This window comes from Schistocerca piceifrons, chromosome 2 (assembly GCF_021461385.2).
Source record: "Schistocerca piceifrons isolate TAMUIC-IGC-003096 chromosome 2, iqSchPice1.1, whole genome shotgun sequence".
Classification (NCBI taxonomy): Eukaryota; Metazoa; Arthropoda; class Insecta; order Orthoptera; family Acrididae; genus Schistocerca; species Schistocerca piceifrons.
The window spans coordinates 430,840,710-430,860,055 of NC_060139.1; the positions used below are offsets into that span (position 1 = coordinate 430,840,710).

Sequence of the window (19,346 nt, forward strand, 5' to 3'; positions counted from 1 at the left end):
CTCGATAACTAATAGTATGTGTTGATATGTCTTGATTGATTAATAATTTTGAAAAAAAAAAAAAAAAATGACATAACTCATTGAGGAAACAATCACGTATTAATGTTAGGATGCCCACACACACTTAGAAACTTCAGAATAATATTTTATTTTTATTCTAGCACAGGTTTCTGTAGTCATGTGAACCACATTCATCTCATCAGTTTTTAGTAAGAGCAAAAGACCGTGCTTCCACATGCCCAAACAATCATAATCGTCATCATTAGGTCAGTGACATCTATCTGTTGCAAAGTCCAAGAATATATTATGAGTTTAATCTCAGTGACATGTACTGAATAAAACTTGTGTTTTTAAAGATTCCTGAAACAATAATCTTGAGAAACCCAGCTTACTTTGAATCTTCATGAAAGATTAAAACCTTTTTCCAGACTGTGGCATAAACTTGAATTTTAGTCTCAATTGTACAATTTTAATTTGTCAGAAATGGATATTACAACAGCACGATTTTCATTTCAGTAATCGCCTCATTCCTGTATGTTCACAGATTTTTACAGCTGCAGCCAGTCTACATAACATTCTTCTGAATTGGTGAACCCTTCATACTGCAATACAATGAACCAAATGTTTGACCACTGCTGCAAGTGGCCTTCATTATGGCATGTAACACAACCAAATCCACGCAATTTTAACCTAATGCCTTTATTTTATTTGTAAATCCCTTATGTTTCCTAAGTCTTGCCTTTCTCCCTTCCTTCTCTAAATGCTATTTTCCTTTCATCGAATATCCTAGACCACTGCACAGGCTTTCAGATTCTTGCAGTGAAATACTCAAATCAGTTCAAATACAAACAATGCAAAAGCATTGGTTAAATGTGAGTGGCATAGCACGCTTGGGTTTAGCAATAGCTGCAGAATTCAGTGTTCTGAATTAAAGTGACAGGTAGGCCAAGCTGTTGGGTGTTGTAAGATCATACCAAAGGTCACAAATGGTAATAATTAGGCTAGCAAATATTGTTATTATAATCCCTCTGTTGTTATATAGGCCTTCTTGACCGTATTCAGAATGGACAGTAAGTTCTGGGGCCACGAAACATGAAATCATCTAGCGTATTATTACTGTTACGACTGGTGTGTGTAAGTTATGCACTGTCTCTATTATTTTCAAGAGAACTGCTAAGTTTTTGTGATCCAGGTCTATAATATTCATGAATACTAATTAAATTAAGCTCTACACTATGTTTAGATTGCTCAGTAGTATTCAAGCTGCACTTAGGCAAGAGGGCATGGAGGGGGGGGGGGGGGGGAGGTTGAGGTGGAGATCAACAAGCACCTTCATGTCCTATCTCGCTGAAGGAGCAGATAACCTGCTGAGAACAAACGAATGGATGCACATGACGATACAGTAGGTTCCTGTACCATTTGCTGGTGAAGGATGATGAGAGACCTCTATAGGGCCATGGTTAACACAGTATAAATGTCCCCCACATGAGAATATCACAACCATCTGCCTAAAAAGATACTTCACGGTGAGCAGAATGCATTTCCTTGTTTGATTAGTGACATATTTGTGTCCTTGCATTGTAATGTAATATGAATGAGTAGACTTTCTACTTTACTTCAGGCAGCCAATTGTTGTGTTCCTGCTCTCATCCTAATCTCTGTGTCCTAGGGGGAAGGGGGAGAGGGTTGAAGATGACTTCTTTAGCCTGCAGTGCTAAAGTAGGTATGGATAATATGGCTAATCACTAGTTGCTGCTCGCAAGGTTTGAACTGACAAGTGGCACATTTCTCTGGTGTTAAAATTCATGAAACCGAATACATCTCAAATGATCAACCTATTGTTGCCCCTCATCAAAGCAGCCACTGTTCGTTGCTTACATGATTTTAGAATTGGAGTGTCCCATCTGCCAAGAAACTGTGATCTGGCCATGATATCATCCATACTGGCCATCCACTGCTTGACCTACATACCAATGGCCACATCATGGTCATGACAGTCACATGTTTTAGCAAACTGTTCAATTCACCAATACAAGAAGAGCATTCTTGGACACTTCTGTATCTTTAATTCAATAGGTCATAAACATTTACAGCAAAAATTAAACTGAAGATAAATACTCTTTTTTACAAGGGATGAAATGTCTATCTTACCTCCATACTTGTTGGCTAAATACGTTTCATGCTTCTTCTTCATGTACAAGAAAAATCCCAGACTGGAAACTCCTACAATAATTAGGCTGGCAACTGTTGTTATTATAATCCCTATGTTGCTATATAGGCCTTCTTGGCCATATTCAGAATGGACAATAAGCTCTGGGGCCACGAAACCTGTAATTAGTGGAGCACGTAATTAGTGTTATGACTGTCATGTGTAAGTCATGCACTTTGAATATGTTCATAACTAGACAGTTCAACTGTTTTCCCACAGACTAAATTCTACTTGTGAAGTGTGCTTGGATTTTTGTCTTAAATGCTTATAATTTTAAGTTGAAATATTTTTCATGCACATAATGACTTCAGCACGTAAACCATATTTTCGTTGGTAGATATAATTGGTAATTATAGCAATTTACATCTGTAAAACTACACTTGTGGTATTATTCTTTACAATACCTTACCTCCTGAATGTGTAAGGGTCACGAAATCATATGTGGAAACAGTAGAGCCAGCACTGTTGTGTGCTGTCATACGAAGAGTATACCAAGTCTCAGGGTTTAGATCAAGTACAAAATATTCTCTTTGTTCAGCTTTTAGGTTATTTGATACAAGTATCCAGTCAGTTCCATGTTTCAACCTGTACTCCACAACAAAAGATGTTATGGGACAGCCACCATCCCTCCATGAAGTAATATTCAAAGCAATTGATGTTGAATTCACATGTATAAGATCAAAGTTACTGGGAGCAACTGGTGCTGTAAAAGAAATGAATCAGTTTCCATTAATACCACAAATTTATACAGAGGAATCACTTCTTTTTATGTGTGTTGTTGACAACCAAGCAATAAAAGTAGCAGTAACATTTTTTACACTGTATTGCCCATGTAGTGTTCACTGCATAGTAGATGAAATAAAACGTTTGATTCTTTAACAAGTTCCAAATGTTTTCACGGAATAAAACTACATGCAATAGAGGCACTCAAATAAGAACATCTCATACTCAGAATGAAATACTTGGGTACTGTAAAACTCTTCTGATATTTCAAGTTCTGCACTGATTTTCCTGCTAATCTGTTTTATTACACACCACTGTCTTGAAAGGAAATGACATGTTGTTATGTAACAAAAGGCGACTTTTGTGTGTGAGCATTACTATTGTACATTTCTTCAGTGTTTACGCAAAGTCACTGTGGGTCATTTACTGCTCACATATTTGGCTAAAGATGGGTTACATTAAGCTAGCAAAGATTTTCAGTACTTTGCCGATACACCATCATGACCAGAAAATTACTATTTTCTCTGTTTTAATGATTTTATTATTTGTTTACTTGTTGTATCCTTCAAGTGTTCTTAGTGTATGTACTGCTACCTAGAGGGTCTGCCTTTGTAAATCTAGTAAAGTCTGTACATGATTGATTATTTGTAGTCACTGTACTATCTGCCATCATGAAGAATACCTGCCGAGGTGCATAACAACTCTTTTCTTTGGCTATTCATGATGCTTTAAGACAAAAATGTTCAATGTTAATGTAGGCTTCTACAGCCATTGTCACAGTCAGTACTTTTTTTGGGGGGTTTGTGACTGGATTGTTAATATGTAAAATTGCCAACGTTTTGGCCACTGGTGCAAGTGACCTTCTTCAGGGTGTTTTTGTTCACTGCTGAAACTTTGTTTCTTATATACCTGCAGACGTGGATGTTATCTAATTCTGGTAGGCTGGTAAAGATGAAGGGCAGGAATGTTAGAAGATCTTTATTGGTGTTTTTCTTATTTATTTTCATTGGTGGAAACCAGACATTTTGATTGGTGTTTGCACTACTGCTTGTGGTTGGTGGAAATTGGTGAATGGAAAACCAGACAGCAGTTATGACATCGTGTTGTTTTCCTGCTTTCTGGCACTGGCTGAGGCACCGGTACTCTATGTATCTGTCGCCACAGCAGTCTCCCACATGCCTGTGTGTATTGCTTCATGTGAGCTGTCATCCTGTAACGCTGTTATTGCTGGCAGCCAAGACATCGGAAGTCAGTACCCGTCTCCTCTGTTCATGTTGGCAAGTCGCTTGGCTGTGTCTATTGCCTCTCTAATCTTCTTCCTGAAAGGAAGAGGCTGTTTTGCCAGTACGTGAGCTTCACCAAAATCAATCTGGTTGCTGCACTCATCCTGGTGTTCTACCACTGCCGATTTGGTGTGTTGTCTTAGTCAGATATATCTTTCGTGTTCAGATATCCGTGTGTTGATGGGTCGCCCCCGTATCACCTACATACACAAATCCATATTCGCACCTGATTTCGTAAACTCCAGGAGCATGAAGTTTGTCAACTGCATGTTTCATTGTGTGAAGAGCATCTTTTATTCTATTGCAGCTTCAGTAAATTGGCTTGATGCCTGCTCAGTTGAGAATTTCGCCCACCTGATCAGTGACACCTTGAACATATGGTAATAAAGCAATGTTTCGTGCTTCCTTCTGCTCTCCTCTATTGCCTTCATTCTTTGTTGCCATAGTTTTTTCTATTAGTTTCATCCCATAACCATTGGCACCAAAAATGGACTTGAGGTTTTGTAGTTCACACTTTAGATGTTCCTTATCGCTGATCACGTGAGCCCTCATGGTTAAAGGGTGCAGTGTGGATTTCTTCCTCTTAGCGTGATGATTTGAAATAGGTGGTCGTTAAACATCGGCGGGCTAGATCATAGATATCGGGTGTCATGCATTGCTCTAAGAAGTTTGTGGTGTCATGTATGGGTGCATTCCTGAATAAAGACTTCACATCGAAGCTAACCGTCAGTTCTGTGGCCAAGATACACTTTACATTTAAAAGTTCTACAAAATTGGTGAAGTCCTTTGTGGAGCTTTGGAACCAGTTCCTTTGCTAGACTGTACGTTGGTGAATTAATGGTGCCCATAATCAGTCATAAAGAAATGGTCTCTTTATGGACCTTCACACCATGTATCCTTGGTGCCTGTGGAATAAGTCTGCCTGTGGGATAAGTCTTCTGGCCATGTCAAAATTCATTCTAGCTTGCTTTAGCAGTGCTTGCATTGATTTAATTATCTTGGCTGTTGGATCTCCCTTAAGCTTCTTATAATTGGTTCATTCAGGAGATCCTCCATTCTTTTGTTATAATCTTCAGTGTCCAACACATTGGTCACATTTCCCTTGTCTGCTCATATTATTACTAAATGAGAGCTGTGCTTCAGTTGTGCAATAGCATGATGTTCCTCCTTTCTGGTATTTTGTTTTGGGAGGCTTTGCGTGAGTCAAAACCCATACCATTTCTTGTCTAATCTTCTCTGCCTCAGCTTGTGGTAGATGATGAATCGAAGCCTCAACAGATTCAATGATATCTTCTTTTGGAACTCGTTTTGGTGCAACTACGAAATTCATCCCTTTAGCCAAAATTGGTATGGCTGCCTCGCTAAAGATGTGGCTGTAGAGGTTAACCACCATTTGTCATGTGTCCAGCATCAGTCCTTCCTCGGTGGTTTTCTGCTGAAGTTTGTTGAACTTCCTCATCTGATGGATGGCAGTGCTATCACTTAACCTTGTGGCCTGTTAAAAGATTAACATGTCAACTTTCTCCCTGTCATCCATGTCTAGCTTTCCAGCAAGGAAAAGGTGCAGTTGGCAAACTTTCCTGTTGTTTGTGTTGAGACTTACTTGAATGTGGCGGATCCTTTCCCATAACAAAATCTTGCTGGCTTGTTCACAGATATTCTTCATCTTGTTCAATTTTGTATGGGATGTCAGCCTTAAGAATTTTGGCACTACACTGGTGTCCATGCATCTCTTCAAGAAGGCAACATCATTCAGCAGTTTACCTCTTCTTAACCAGAGTGTTTCCAACTGCCTGATGTTTCCATAGACTACCTGCCCATATAGTTTGGTTAAATATAAACACAGGCTTCCGCGGCCATTGTCACAGTCAATAAAATTTTTCTGGGCTTGTGATCGCATTGTCAATATGTTGAAGAAACATCGCTCTGCTACCATATGTTCAAGGTGTCATTGAATGGATGTGCAAAATTCTCTGCCAAGCAGGCATCATGCCAATTTTCCGAAGCAGCAACAGAATGAAAAATGTTCTTCACACAGCGAAAGATGCAGTTGACAAACAGCATTATGGGATGACAGCTCATGTGAAGCAATACACACAGGCATGCAGAAGACCACAGCAGCTGCAGGTGCATAGAGTACTGCCGCACCTCAGTCAGTGCTAGAAAACAGGAAAACAATGCCACATTACAACTGCTGCCTGGTTTTCCATTCGCCAATTTCTACCAGTCACTAGCAGTAGTTCAAACACCAGTCAATACATGGGTTTCCACCAATGAAAAGTAATAATAAAAACATCAATAAAGAACTTCTAACATCCCTCCCCTTCATCCTTATCGGCCTATCAGATTCAGATAACAGCCACATCTACAGGTATATAAGAAACAAAGCTTTATCATTCAGCAGTGAACAAAAACACCCTGAAGAAGGTCACTTGCAACAGTGACTGAATTGTTGATAGTTTTACATTTTGACAATGTGGTCACAAACCAAGAAAACTTTTACTGACTATAAAAATGTTAATTGAATATCAGTGTCTGTGGTCTCAGTCTGATATTACCTGTCCAGCTGCTCCACAGTTTAATTTAGAAAAATGGTTATCATTTTATCACCTTTGTTTTTGGCACACATTGTTTTGGTTTAATATTAAGATTCTTTTATACCCATTTTTGTTCTAATTTATATTCACCAGTCTTGATGAGAAACTAGACAGGATGCTTCACACTCATTAGCAAGCTGTCTAGCTCAAGCAGACATTTTAATATTATTTCATTATGTAACTAACTGAAGAACAATAACTTTGAAACAAGTATTTAAGTGTAGTTTTAGTATGACCTTTTGTCTCTGTTGGGAGTGCTGCTACAGAGCATAAACCAAAGCTTACAAATTCTTGATTCTTATGAAAATCAAAATTAAAGTCCCCACTTAAAATGACTTTACAATTATTTTAGAAAAGTCTTGTTAAAAAATCCCCATGGTGCATAATAGAGCTTGAAAAATTTGCTGTCTATGACTTGTAGACTGTTAAGAGTACCAACTTGTATGTTTACTAGTGTGAGATACTTCGTTTGTTAAGATCTAGGATCTGGGACATGGAGTTCCATTTTGGACACATCAAACTTCCCTGCTTTTGGAGATGAAGTCAGATTCAAAAGAAGACCAACAGGTTGAAACCACATGATGCTTTAAGTAATTATGTGGACACATTTTAAGAAATGTGTGTTTGCCTGAAGTGGGTATCTATTCTTCTTGAAAAACACTCATATTCAATAGAGTAGTTTGAGAAGATAACATACCAGCTCCTTGAGTGTGTAGAGACACAATTGGTGTCGGAGAACTTTTCCCTAGTTGATTGAATGCCTGAAGATAGAGCTGGTGTCTTGTTCCACACTGTAGACCTCTGACAGTATAGCTTGTTTCATGTGCTGGTATATTGATCTGCTCCCATTCTCCAAATTCTCTCTTGAAGTGAAGATAATAACCTGAAAACTATCACTGCTATAAAAGCTAAAATCATTTCTTCAGTCTTAGAATTAAAGAAACTTTATTGTCACATTTTTCCTTCTTTTACATTAAATGGCCTTTTCCTTTACAAACAAAGCAAATATGAAATGGTAAATAAAGTTAACTATACCAAATTCAGAATTTTCTACATAATACAAAATTCCCAACTTTGACATATAACAAAAAAAAAAGCCTTAAAAATTTCATGTGTAGGTGATAATACCATACACAAACAAACAGAAAACTCCATATCAAACATGTGAAAATACACTCCCCCCCAACTCTCTCTTTCTCTCTCTCTCTCTCTCTCTCTCTCTCTCTCTCTCTCTCTCTCTTTGCTTTAGAGAGAGTCTGTATGACAGTTCAAGAATTTTCGTAATCCCATTGTTCTGTTTACCATATCTATTTGGTAAATTTTTGGTGCAACAGTTCACTGAGTGAGGTTATTATTTACTTAACATTTTAAGTACAATATTTCTAACTTCCTTCTCTTTAAAAGTGATAGGTAGCAGAACAAAGATACGCATTTCTACATAAAACTAAAGTACACAAAACAAGAGGACAACCACTAAGCTATAGAGCATTTGCGTGGAACACAGTAACAACAGGAAAAAGCATTTTTGAGCACTAGCTATTTTTCAGGCACGGGGTTGTGCTTTTGGGTGCCTGTGGGGATGTGTATGTGAATGTGTGTACTATTGCTGGAAAAAGAGCTAGTGCATGAAAGATAGTGTGAATGATCGTAACCGGTTAAGTGTTACGGCACTCCATGTACCTGTCTGCTATAGGTGATTGGTTGTGTTATTGTTATAAAACTGAAGTGTGCTTTATGGTTAGCTGCTTTTATATGTAGGAACAAGAGGGACGCCTATTATTATTTAAAATTTTAAACAGTTCGAAATAAATAGACCTTAACAAATGGTTAAATGCATCCGTATTCATCTCTTGGTCGCCCTCTACGATTTTTAGCCTTCACGTTTCCCACCAATACTAAATTGGTGATGACTTGATGCCTCAGAACATGTCCTACCAACCGATCCCTTCTTCTAGTCAAGTTGTGACACAAATTCCTCCTCTCCCCAATTCCATTCAGAACCTCCTCATTAGTTATGTGATCTACCCGTCTGATCTTCAGCATTCTTCTGTAGCACCACATTTAGAAAGCTACTATTCTCTTCTTGTCTAAACTAGTTATCGTTCATGTTTTCAGAAAAGACTTCCTTACAATTAAATTGTACCCAATGTTAACAAATTTCTCTCTTTCAGCAACATTTTCCTTGCCATAGCCAATCTACATTTTAAATCCTCTCTATTTCAACCATCATCAGTTATTTTGATCCCCAAATAGCAAAACTCATTTACTACTTTGAGTGGCAAACTGCAAAGTTTTTATTTCTTCTCTGTGAATTTTAATTCCTACTCCAAATTTTTCTTTTGTTTCCTTAACTGCTTGCTCAGTATACAGATTGAATAACATTGGGGAGAGGCTACAACCCTGTCTTACTCCCTTCCCAACCACTGCTTCCCTTTCATGGCCCTCGATTCTTATAATTGCCATCTGGTTTCTGTACAAATTGTTAATAGCCTTTTGTTGCCTGTAGTTTACACCGACCACTCTTAGAATTTGAAAGAGAGTATTCCAATCAACATTGTCAAAAGCTTTTCCTAAGTCTACAAATGCTAGAAACATGGGTTTACCTTTCCTTAACCTATCTTCTAAGATAAGTCATAGGGTCAATATTGCCTCATGTGTTCCAACATTTCTATGGAATCCAAACTGATCTTCCCTGAGGTCAGCTTCTACCAGTTTTTCCATTCGTTTGTAAAGAATTCGTGTCAGTATTTTGCAACCATGACTTATTAAACTTATAGTTCAGTAATTTTCACACCTGTCAACACCTGCTTTCTTTGAGATTGGAATTATTATATTCTTCTTGAAGTGTGAAGGTATTAATTCATCTTGCTCACCAAATGGAAGAGTTTTGTTATGGCTGGCTCTCCCAAAGCTATCAGTAGTTCTAATGAAATGTTGTCTACTCCCGGGGCCTTGTTTCAACTTAGGTCTTTAAGTGCTCTGTCAAATTCTTCTCGCAGTATCACATCTCCCATTTTGTCTTTGTCTATGACCTCTTCCATTTCCATAATATTGCCCTCAAGTACATCACCCTTGTATAGACCCTCTATATACTCCTTCCACCTTTGTGCTTTACCTTCTTTGCTTAGGGCTAGTTTTCCATCCAAGCTCTTGATATTCATACAGGTGATTCTCTTTTCTCCAAAGGTCTCTTTAATTTTCCTGTAGGCTGTATTTATCTTATACCTAGTGATATATGTTTTTACATCCTTACATTTGTCTCTAGCCATCCCAGCTGAGCCATTATGCACTTCTTGTTGATCTCATTTTTTAGACGTTTGCATTCCTTTTCACCTTCTTCATTTACTGCATTTTTATAGTTTTTTCTTTCATCAATTAAATTCAACATCTCTGCCATTACCCAAGGATTTTTACTAGCCCTCGTCTTTTTACCTACTTCATCCTCTGCTGCCATCTCTATTTCATCTCTCAAAGCTACCCATTCTTCTTCTACTGTATTTCTTTCCCCTGTTCTTGTCAACAGTTCCCTAGTACTCTCTTTGAAACTCTCCACAACCTCTGGTTCTTTCAGTTTATCCAGGTCCCATCTCCTTAAATTCCCATATTTTTGCAATTTGTTCTGTTTTAATCTACAGTTCATAACCAATAAATTGTGGTTGGAGTCCAAATCTGCCCCTGGAAATGTCCCAACCCATATATGCTAGAAAATCAACAGAAAATAATTCTGCAATATGACAGTGAGCTGATAGTTCTATATGTCATTTTCAAGAAGTTAGAAAGAACCCGTGGAACATGTGCTGGTGCAGATGGATTTGTGGTTTAGTTTTCAACTGCCCTCTTCCTTGATGTAAGAGGTGACCAGAGGGAAAATACAATAAAGATAATATGGAATGTGGTTCACATTCCAGAATTTTGCCATGCCAACTTATACGTCTGATTAGACAACAGTCACATCTACATCTACATCTACATCTACATTTATACTCCGCAAGCCACCCAACAGTGTGTGGCGGAGGGCACTTTACGTGCCACTGTCATTACCTTCCTTTCCTGTTCCAGTCATGTATGGTTCACGGGAAGACCGACTGCCGGAAAGCCTCCGTGCGTGCTCGAATCTCTCTAATTTTACATTTGTGATCTCCTCAGGAGGTATAAGCAGGGGGAAGCAATATATTCGATACCTCATCCAGAAACGCACACGCTCGAAACCTGAAAAGCAGGCTACACTACGATGCAGAGCGCCTCTCTTGCGGAATCTGCCACTTGAGTTTGCTAAAAATCTTCGTAATGCTATCACGCTTACCAAAGAACCCTGTGACGAAACGCACCGCTCTTCTTTGGATCTTCTCTATCTCCCCTGTCACCCTGACCTGGTATGGATCTTACACTGATGAGCAATACTCAAGTATAGGTTGAATGAGTGTTTTGTAAGCCACTTCCTTTGTTGATGGACTACATTTTCTAAGGACTCTCCCAATGAATCTCAACCTGGCACCCACCTTACCAACAATTAATTTTATATGATCATTCCACTTCAAATCGTTCCATACGCATACTACCAGTGTTTGTTCTGCTATCCTATAATCATACAATAAAGGATCCTTCTTTCTATGTATTCGCAATACATTACATTTGTCTATGTTAAGGGTCAGTTGCCACTCCCTGCACCAAGTGCCTATCCATTGTAGATCTTCCTGCATTTCGCTGCAGTTTTCTAATTCTGCAACATCTCTGTATACTACAGCATCATCCACAAAAAGCCGCATGGAACTTCCGACACTATCTACTAGGTCATTTATGTATACTGTGAAAAGCAATGGTCCAATAACACTCCCTTGTGGCACGCCAGAGGTTACTTTAATGTCTGTAGACGTCTCTACATTGAGAACAACATGCTGTGTTCTGGTTGCTAAAAACTCTTCAATTGAGCCACACAGCTGGTCTGATATTCTGTAGGCTCTTACTTTGTTTATCAGGTGACAGTGCGGAACTGTATCGAACGCCTTCCGGAAGTCAAGAAAAATAGCATCTACCTGGGAGCCTGTATCTAATATTTTCTGGGTCTCATGAACAAATAAAGCGAGTTGGGTCTCACGTGATTGCTGTTTCCGGAACCCATGTTGATTCCTACAGAGTAGATTCTGGGTTTCCAGAAATGACATGATACGTGAGCAAAAAACCTTTTCTAAAATTCTGCAACAGATCAATGTCAGAGATATTGGCCTATAGTGTGCATGAGGTGTGTGTGTGTGTGTGTGTGTGTGTGTGTGTGTGTGTGTGTGTGTGTGTGTGTGTGTGTTTTCTCCTGTCTTCTCTAAAGAATGCCTTGCCCAAAAGCTCAGTGTGTAACAGTCTTTTCATTATGTCTGTCTGCAACTCAGCGTATCATCTTTACGGTGAGTATCAATCTATCCATTTCATAATTGTGTTGATATGCAACCTGGATTTTCCATTGTTTATTGTATATCTTCCATTATCTGGCTCTGCCAACCATGGCACCTTTTCTTATACTGTGTAACTGTAGCTGTACCACAACTGTGTAGTGTGTAACAATTAGGAAATGGGGTTTTTCTTATAGAAACATCTATATTATTTGTAACCAAGCAATTATAAAATGAGAAATAGCATGGTAATTATCAAATTGTTTCCAAGATTTACATCACACTAAATTTTAACACAGGCATTGTTTACTTTAGAAATAAAAGGGAATTGATGTAAGCAATTGAAAAATAAATAAAAAGAAAAAAAAACTTTTAGAAAAGTGAGAATGTTGTGAAAGGAGTAAATGGTATTCTGTAGAAAACTGCCACTTTTATGTAAAATTTCAGTTTTTCTGTGTTACTTTAAGATATAAACACCAATTTTGTCAGTCTTAATATGAGACACTTATGTCTAAAATAAATCCACAAGTAGCTAATGGAATACACAACAAAGATTTGCAGGTAGTAACAACATTTGCACTCTTTACCATACATTTATGTTAACCTTTCCATCAGTCATATAGTCTGGAGTCAAGATTGTTTATCATTTGTAGAAGAGAAGAAAATTCAGGAGTAAGAGCAATGAAGTAAGCTCAAAAATTCCTTTTTTTAAAATTAATTTGATTGTAGTGTTGAAAAGAAAAGTATATGTTTCAGATTGAATAGTGCCAGAAGAAGGTTGCACTAGTATTTTTCTCTGTAAGTGAACATGATAATGGTAAACATCCAGTTACAGTTCCCCTAATCATTTCTCCTTGTGGGAGATTTCAGTGGTCATAATGCACTTTGGGGTCTGATACCAACTGCGTCAAGGATCTATTTGACAGGCTCATACTGTGAGAGAAGCAATGCCTTTGAAATATTATGGTAGAACACATGTCAGTAGCACAGTGGGGGGTAGTTTCCATAATCAATATGACTTACACAAAAGTGAGTTTTTTCCTTCTCGATCTGAACATCAGATGGAGGCTCATTAGAACAGTCCACAAGCTATTCAGCTCATTGGTTGTTTTTGATCAATGAACATAGCAATCAAACCCAGTCAGGACACGTAACAAGTAAAATCTGCCATGTTGTTGATGCACATATTCCATACCAACATGTTAGATGAAGAGGCAACCTGTCTCATAGTGAAATGGTGAGTGTCACCCTGCAGTAAAGATCAAGAATATCACACTTTTTTGAACCCCAGTTGTCTGCAAAGGCCCTAATAGCATTTCAAATGAAAATTGCAGACATATAACAACAAAAAGGGTAAATAAAAGATAATGATAAATGTTTTGGTCTCAATTAATGGCTGTGCCGGGTGCACAAAGGCACAGAAACCATCAGTAATACTGTAGACAGCAATAGCATGTTTTAATTTGTTACTGTGCTGCAAAAGTATGTTTACAAACAACACTGGAGACATTACTTTGACAATGACACAGTGTTTATCACTTGAATTATCAGTGAGAATTGCATTATGGGATACTAATACTATGAGTGAGTGGGAATAAATTGTACTGATTAAAACTAACAATGGAAAATCCAGGATGGAATCATGATAATATGAAAAGGTAACTTCTACTCAGTATGTAGTGGAGATGCTCATTCACAGATAAGCACAACATAAAAGAGTGTCAAACAAAGCTTTTGGTCACCAGGTTGGTTGGTAGCTTTGTGTGAAGTTATTTTGTTGTGCCTACCTGCAACTCAGCTAGTTTACTGAATAAAACTACTGATCCCTACTAATTTTTTATGTAATTTTTTTCTCCTGGAAGACAGTCTACTAATTTGTAATGCATGTAACACACACTTTTCTGTATGGACACTGCATTGGCAAATAAAGATTTACTTCCAGAAGGCTAAACTATTTTTCTATAACTTAAGGAGTAAACGTAACATCTCCCTGAATAGTAGAGGCATGGAGTCATTCATGGGGACATAAACAAGTTTTTTGGATTTTAGAGGAAATGAGCGCATGCGCACGCACACACACACACACACACACACACACACACACACACACACACACACACACACACCAGAGAGAGAGAGAGAAATAGTTGACTGACTGTGTTGGGTAGAATGGGCTACAGAAGAAAGTAAGTGGAGAGTAAGCAGGGTCGGGATTGATTACGTCTCGAAAAGAGGCAGCAGATATACAGGATAAGAATGCGGATGAGAAGGGTACCAGAAGTATGGAAATAAATGCATCATGAGCGTCTGCACCAGTGAGGCAAGTTCCTGCAGTGCACAGTTATGTCAATAAGTGGACTGGGAAGGGGTGACAGAAAAGAGAATGGGAAAACTACAGGGAAGAGAATGTGGGTCCAGGATGAGAGAGATTAGGATCATACAGAAGGTGTGGAGGTGGGTGTGGGGCGTGGGGCTAGAATAGATGGGTGGGGTTGATTTGGGAGAGGAGACCAAACAGCGAGGTCTTCGGTCTCATCAGATTAGGGATCAATGGGGGAGGAAGTCGGCCGTGCCCTGTCAAAGGAACCATCCCGGCATTTGCCCGAAGCAATTTAGGGAAATCACGGAAAACCTCAGTCAGTATGGCCGGATGCGGGATTGAACCATCGTCCTCCTGAATGTGAGTCCAGTGTGCTAACCACTGCGCCACCTTGCCCTGGTATCGGAGGATGTTCAGGAAGTACAGTTCACATCCATGTAATTCTGAGAAGGGTTGTGAAGCTGCCAATGAAGTGAAGCATGTTGTGCTCAGGAGCATGGTCTGCCACTGGGTGGTCAACTATGCTCTTAGCCAGTTTGACAGTGGCTGTTCTTTCAGGAGGACACATGTCACTGATCATGCCCACATAGCATGCTGTGCAAAAATTGTAGCAGAGCTAGTATATGAAGTTACTACTTTAATGTGGCCCTGTCTCTTATAGGACAATATATGACTGATAAGACGGGAGTAGGATATGCTGAAGAGTGGATTTCCTAGACAGATCTTGTACCTGAATCTTTCTTAGGGATATCACTGAAGTGGCAAGATATTGGGAGTGGGTCTGGGGTACGGTTGCACTAAGGGTATTTTTTAGACTGGGTGGGGCTCAAAATAACACTTTGAAAAGTGTGGGAAGGATTGTTGATGGGATGTTCCTCATTTATGAGTGTGGCGATAAGAAATCTAAGTCCAACTGAAGGATATCGATCAGTTGCTCAGGTCAGGGATGGTACTGGGTAATGGGAGGGGAGTGCTCCTTTGCAGCTGGTTCTTGGGCATAGTCAGAGGATTAGGTGTGTGAGAGAATATCACAGTAGGAAATCTGTGAGCAGACTTAGGTTTGGAGAATAGTGCCTGCCTGTGTGAAGGCCTAAAGTTGATGAAATTGCATACTCCACCTACTATACTAACATTTCATTACAACTGATTTATTGATACAATATTAAAAATGTGTTTTAATGAGTGGAGAAAACTGACATCAAGTATGCAGCTTCCACATGAGAAAATAATACCTACAATTTAGCCCCTTTCTGATTATGCGGCTAATAGTTAATCCAGATAACTTCACTACCAATTTTATTTTAGTATGTTTTACTTTTTCTGTTAATATGTATAAAATGTAATAACTTATTATTTTAGTGTTTTGTTATTTGCATATCATGTCCTCCTTTATACAGGTGTCACACAGAATGCCTCAGGCAGTTGGTAACTACTCGTCAATACGTGCACATCTTATGATCAGTGTTTGGCTTTCATCACACCATTTTCAATTTGTGATAAGCACTAAACTAGCAATAAGCACCCAGCATTTTTCAGTTGATGATTAGGATTCAACTATCAGTAAGCACCAATGTGTAAAGCTCAACAGTTAGTACACTAGTAAACTTCCAGGTCAGGATGCTTAGTCACTTGTGAATTTGTGCAGCCATTGATAATCCATGCAATGTGCCAGTTTGTTTTAAGAATTTATATTAATACTTACAAGCAAGGTTATGGTCAAAACTGAGTTTAGTATCAATAAATCGGAGGAGAATGAAAATGTAAATTCTAGAATTGTGCACATTTATTCAACAACTGTTCACCACATCAAAAGTCATGGAAGAGGGATCAAAGAAGAAATTCCACAGGGACAATGAGATCTCAAATAGGTTGGCAATACTTCAACACATCTTGCTTTTCCAATACTTGACGGTCAACCCACCAACCCATACAAGGCCTGATGAAATCCCAGTCTTGCAGAATGTATCATAGATCTATTTACTTCACAATGTCAAAAAGGGGACTCACATTCTCCAACACATCACTTGTGTCTGACTCAGTTGCTCATGAATGTATGAACTGTAGCCATAAAGTTTTAACCATCATCTCAAACAAATAAAGTTGTGTAATTCATTTTTTATTTCTTTGCTGGTGCATTTCTGCAGTTCTGGTATTCACTGAAATATCTCCACCACAATAACTCACACACTTCTAAGGCAGTCAAAACTTAACGGTACAACTCATCTGTATTTTGGCAATGGGCTGTGCCATCTTGTTTTGGGTCCTCTAGCAGCATACTACTATGGTATTGTGGTACCAGCACTTGTGGGTTTGACTAAAGTAGCTATCTTCAGCAATACTATCAGTGTCTTTCTTCTTCCATCTTTGCAGAAATTCAAGAACCAAACATGCGGTCTCAGAGCATGAAGCCAGATCTTTCCCCATTCTGTTACAGTGATGGTACACTTGTGGTAGATATTGTTATTTCATACGTGTCTTAAGTAGCTAAAATTTTCTACATCTACATTTATACTCCACTAGCCACCAAGCAGTGTGTGGCAGAGGGCACTATTCGCACCGAAGTCGTATTTCGCCCCGCCCCCCCCCCCCCCCCCGTTCCTCTCCCAGATCACGTGAGGGGAAAAATGACTGTCTGAACACCTCAGTACGAGCTCTAATTTCCCTTATATTTGAATTATGTGATTTGAAAGTTGGTGGTAATAATGCTGTACATCCTTGACGAAGATCGGGTTTTGGAATTTAGTGAGCAGCCCCTTCCGTTTAGCGTGTTGTCTATCTGCAACTGTGTCCCACTTCAAACTTTCTATGAGATTTGTAACGCTCTCGCAATGGATAAATGTACCAGTCCCATACTTGCCACTCTTCTTTTGGACCTTCTCAGTCTCTTGACTCAGACCCAACTGGCAAGGATCCCATACAGATGAACAACACACTAAGACTGGACAAACTAAAGTTTTGTAAGCAATTTCCTTTTTTTGAAGGGCTGCATTGTTTCAGGATTCTACCAATAAATCACAATCTAGAGTTCATCTTACCCGTAACTTGTGTAATCTGATCATTCCATTTGAGATCATTCGAATGGTCACACCCGGATACTTGATGGATGTTACCACTTCCAAAGACTGGGCATTTGTTTTGTACTCGTACACTAATGGGGATTCTTGCTTTGTTATATGCAGTAGGTTACACTTAGTAATACTGAAAGATAACTGCCAGTTATTACACCACGCATTTATTTTCTGCAAATCCTCATTGATTTGATCACAACTTTCATGTGATACTACTTTCCTGCAGATTACTGCGTCATCGGCAAACAGTCTAATGCCACTGCCAGTACCATCAACCAGCTTGTTTATGTAAATTGTAAAAAGCAATGGACCTATTACGCTGCCCTGGGATACACCTAATGTTACACTTGATTTTGTTGAAGTCTCCCCTTTCAGGACGACATACTACTCTCTTTCTGTTACAAAACTTTCTATCCAACCACATATGTCATCGGATAGACAGTAAGCACGCACTTTTTGGAGCAAGTGACAGTGCGGCACTGAGTCAAACGCCTTTGGAAAGTCGAGGAACATGGCATCAACCTGGGAGCCAGTATCTAGAGCCTGTTGTACATCATGCACAAAGAGGGCCAGCTGTGTCTCGCATGACCACTGTTTCCTAACACCGAGCTGGTTTCTGCAGATGTGCTTCTCAGAGCCTAGAAAGATCATTATGTCTGAACACAAAATATGTTCCATGATTCTACAAAAAAATCTATGTCAGTGAAATTGGCTGGTAATTATGTGCATCCAATTTTCCACCCTTTTTATAGATTGCTATGACCTGGCCCTTCTTCTGGTTCCGTGGAACTTTCCGCTGTTCCACTGATAGATGATGGATGAGATGGATGATGGATAAGAATGGTGCTATATTTGCGGCATAGTCAACATAAAATCTTATGGGGTCTGGGCCAGATGCCTTCCTGGTATCTAAGAATCTTAACTGTTTTATAATCCCAGATACACTAAATGCTATGTCAGCCATCCTTGCATTTGTTAAGTAATTGAAACGGGGAATGGTGCTGCAGTCCTCTACCGTAAATGAGTTTTTTGAAAGCTAGGTTTCGAATTTTAGCCTTCTGTTTATCATTATCCGTTACATTTCCTATACTGTCAGCAAGAGAAGGTATAGATTTATTTGTAGCATTCATAGATTTTAAGTACGACCAAAATTTTTTGGGGTTATTTTTAGAATCTGCAGATAAAATATTGCTTTCAAATTCGTTAAAAGAATATCTCATTGACCTTTTGACTGCTTTTGATAATTTTACCGCATAGTGAGATGGTATTTAAATGTGTTTTTCTATTTGTTAAGGAATACTTTTCATTCATGGACCATATTCATTTTAAAAGCAAGGAATAAGTGTAGTAGTGCTTCTATTATTTCTGAATGCATTAAACTACACATGCTATGCAAATATCAAATTTTACCTTACCTTTGATGGAACTACCCATTGCTGTTGGTGGCTGCCACTCAACATAAACACTGGCTGTAGTAGATGATGAAGCTTGAAAATTTGTTGGTGCTGAAGGTACTGCGGTGACACAAACGATATCATTTAATAGAAAAATAAAAAGTATTGCTGTGAAGCACATTGTGCTTTGTTATAAATTTATAAAATTGTTGATAAAACAAAATATAGTTGCTGAACAATTCAAAGAAAACTTGAGTCTCATTTCAAATAGGTACCCCACTCATACAATTAAAGTCAGTGGTGACTTCAATCTACCCTTGATATCCTGGAAAAATTGTACATTTAAAGCCAGTGGCAGGCATAAAATGTCA

The 19,346-nt window shown here is 38.7% G+C and overlaps 1 protein-coding gene across 1 annotated transcript in view; it reads right to left on the minus strand.

Annotated features, from left to right (window-relative positions):
- The window catches only part of LOC124777881 (Down syndrome cell adhesion molecule-like protein Dscam2), a 46,763-nt gene extending 27,674 nt beyond the window's left edge, over positions 1-19,089 (minus strand). Inside the window, exons 1-4 of the mRNA XM_047253421.1 lie at positions 18,997-19,089; positions 7,510-7,695; positions 2,619-2,912; positions 2,152-2,328 (exon numbers count right to left, since the gene is read on the minus strand). Of these exons, the coding sequence (XP_047109377.1) occupies positions 2,152-2,328; positions 2,619-2,912; positions 7,510-7,695; positions 18,997-19,015 (676 nt within the window). The 5' untranslated portion in view covers positions 19,016-19,089. The remainder of the gene's footprint in view (positions 1-2,151; positions 2,329-2,618; positions 2,913-7,509; positions 7,696-18,996) is intronic.
- Positions 19,090-19,346: the final 257 nt, after the last annotated feature.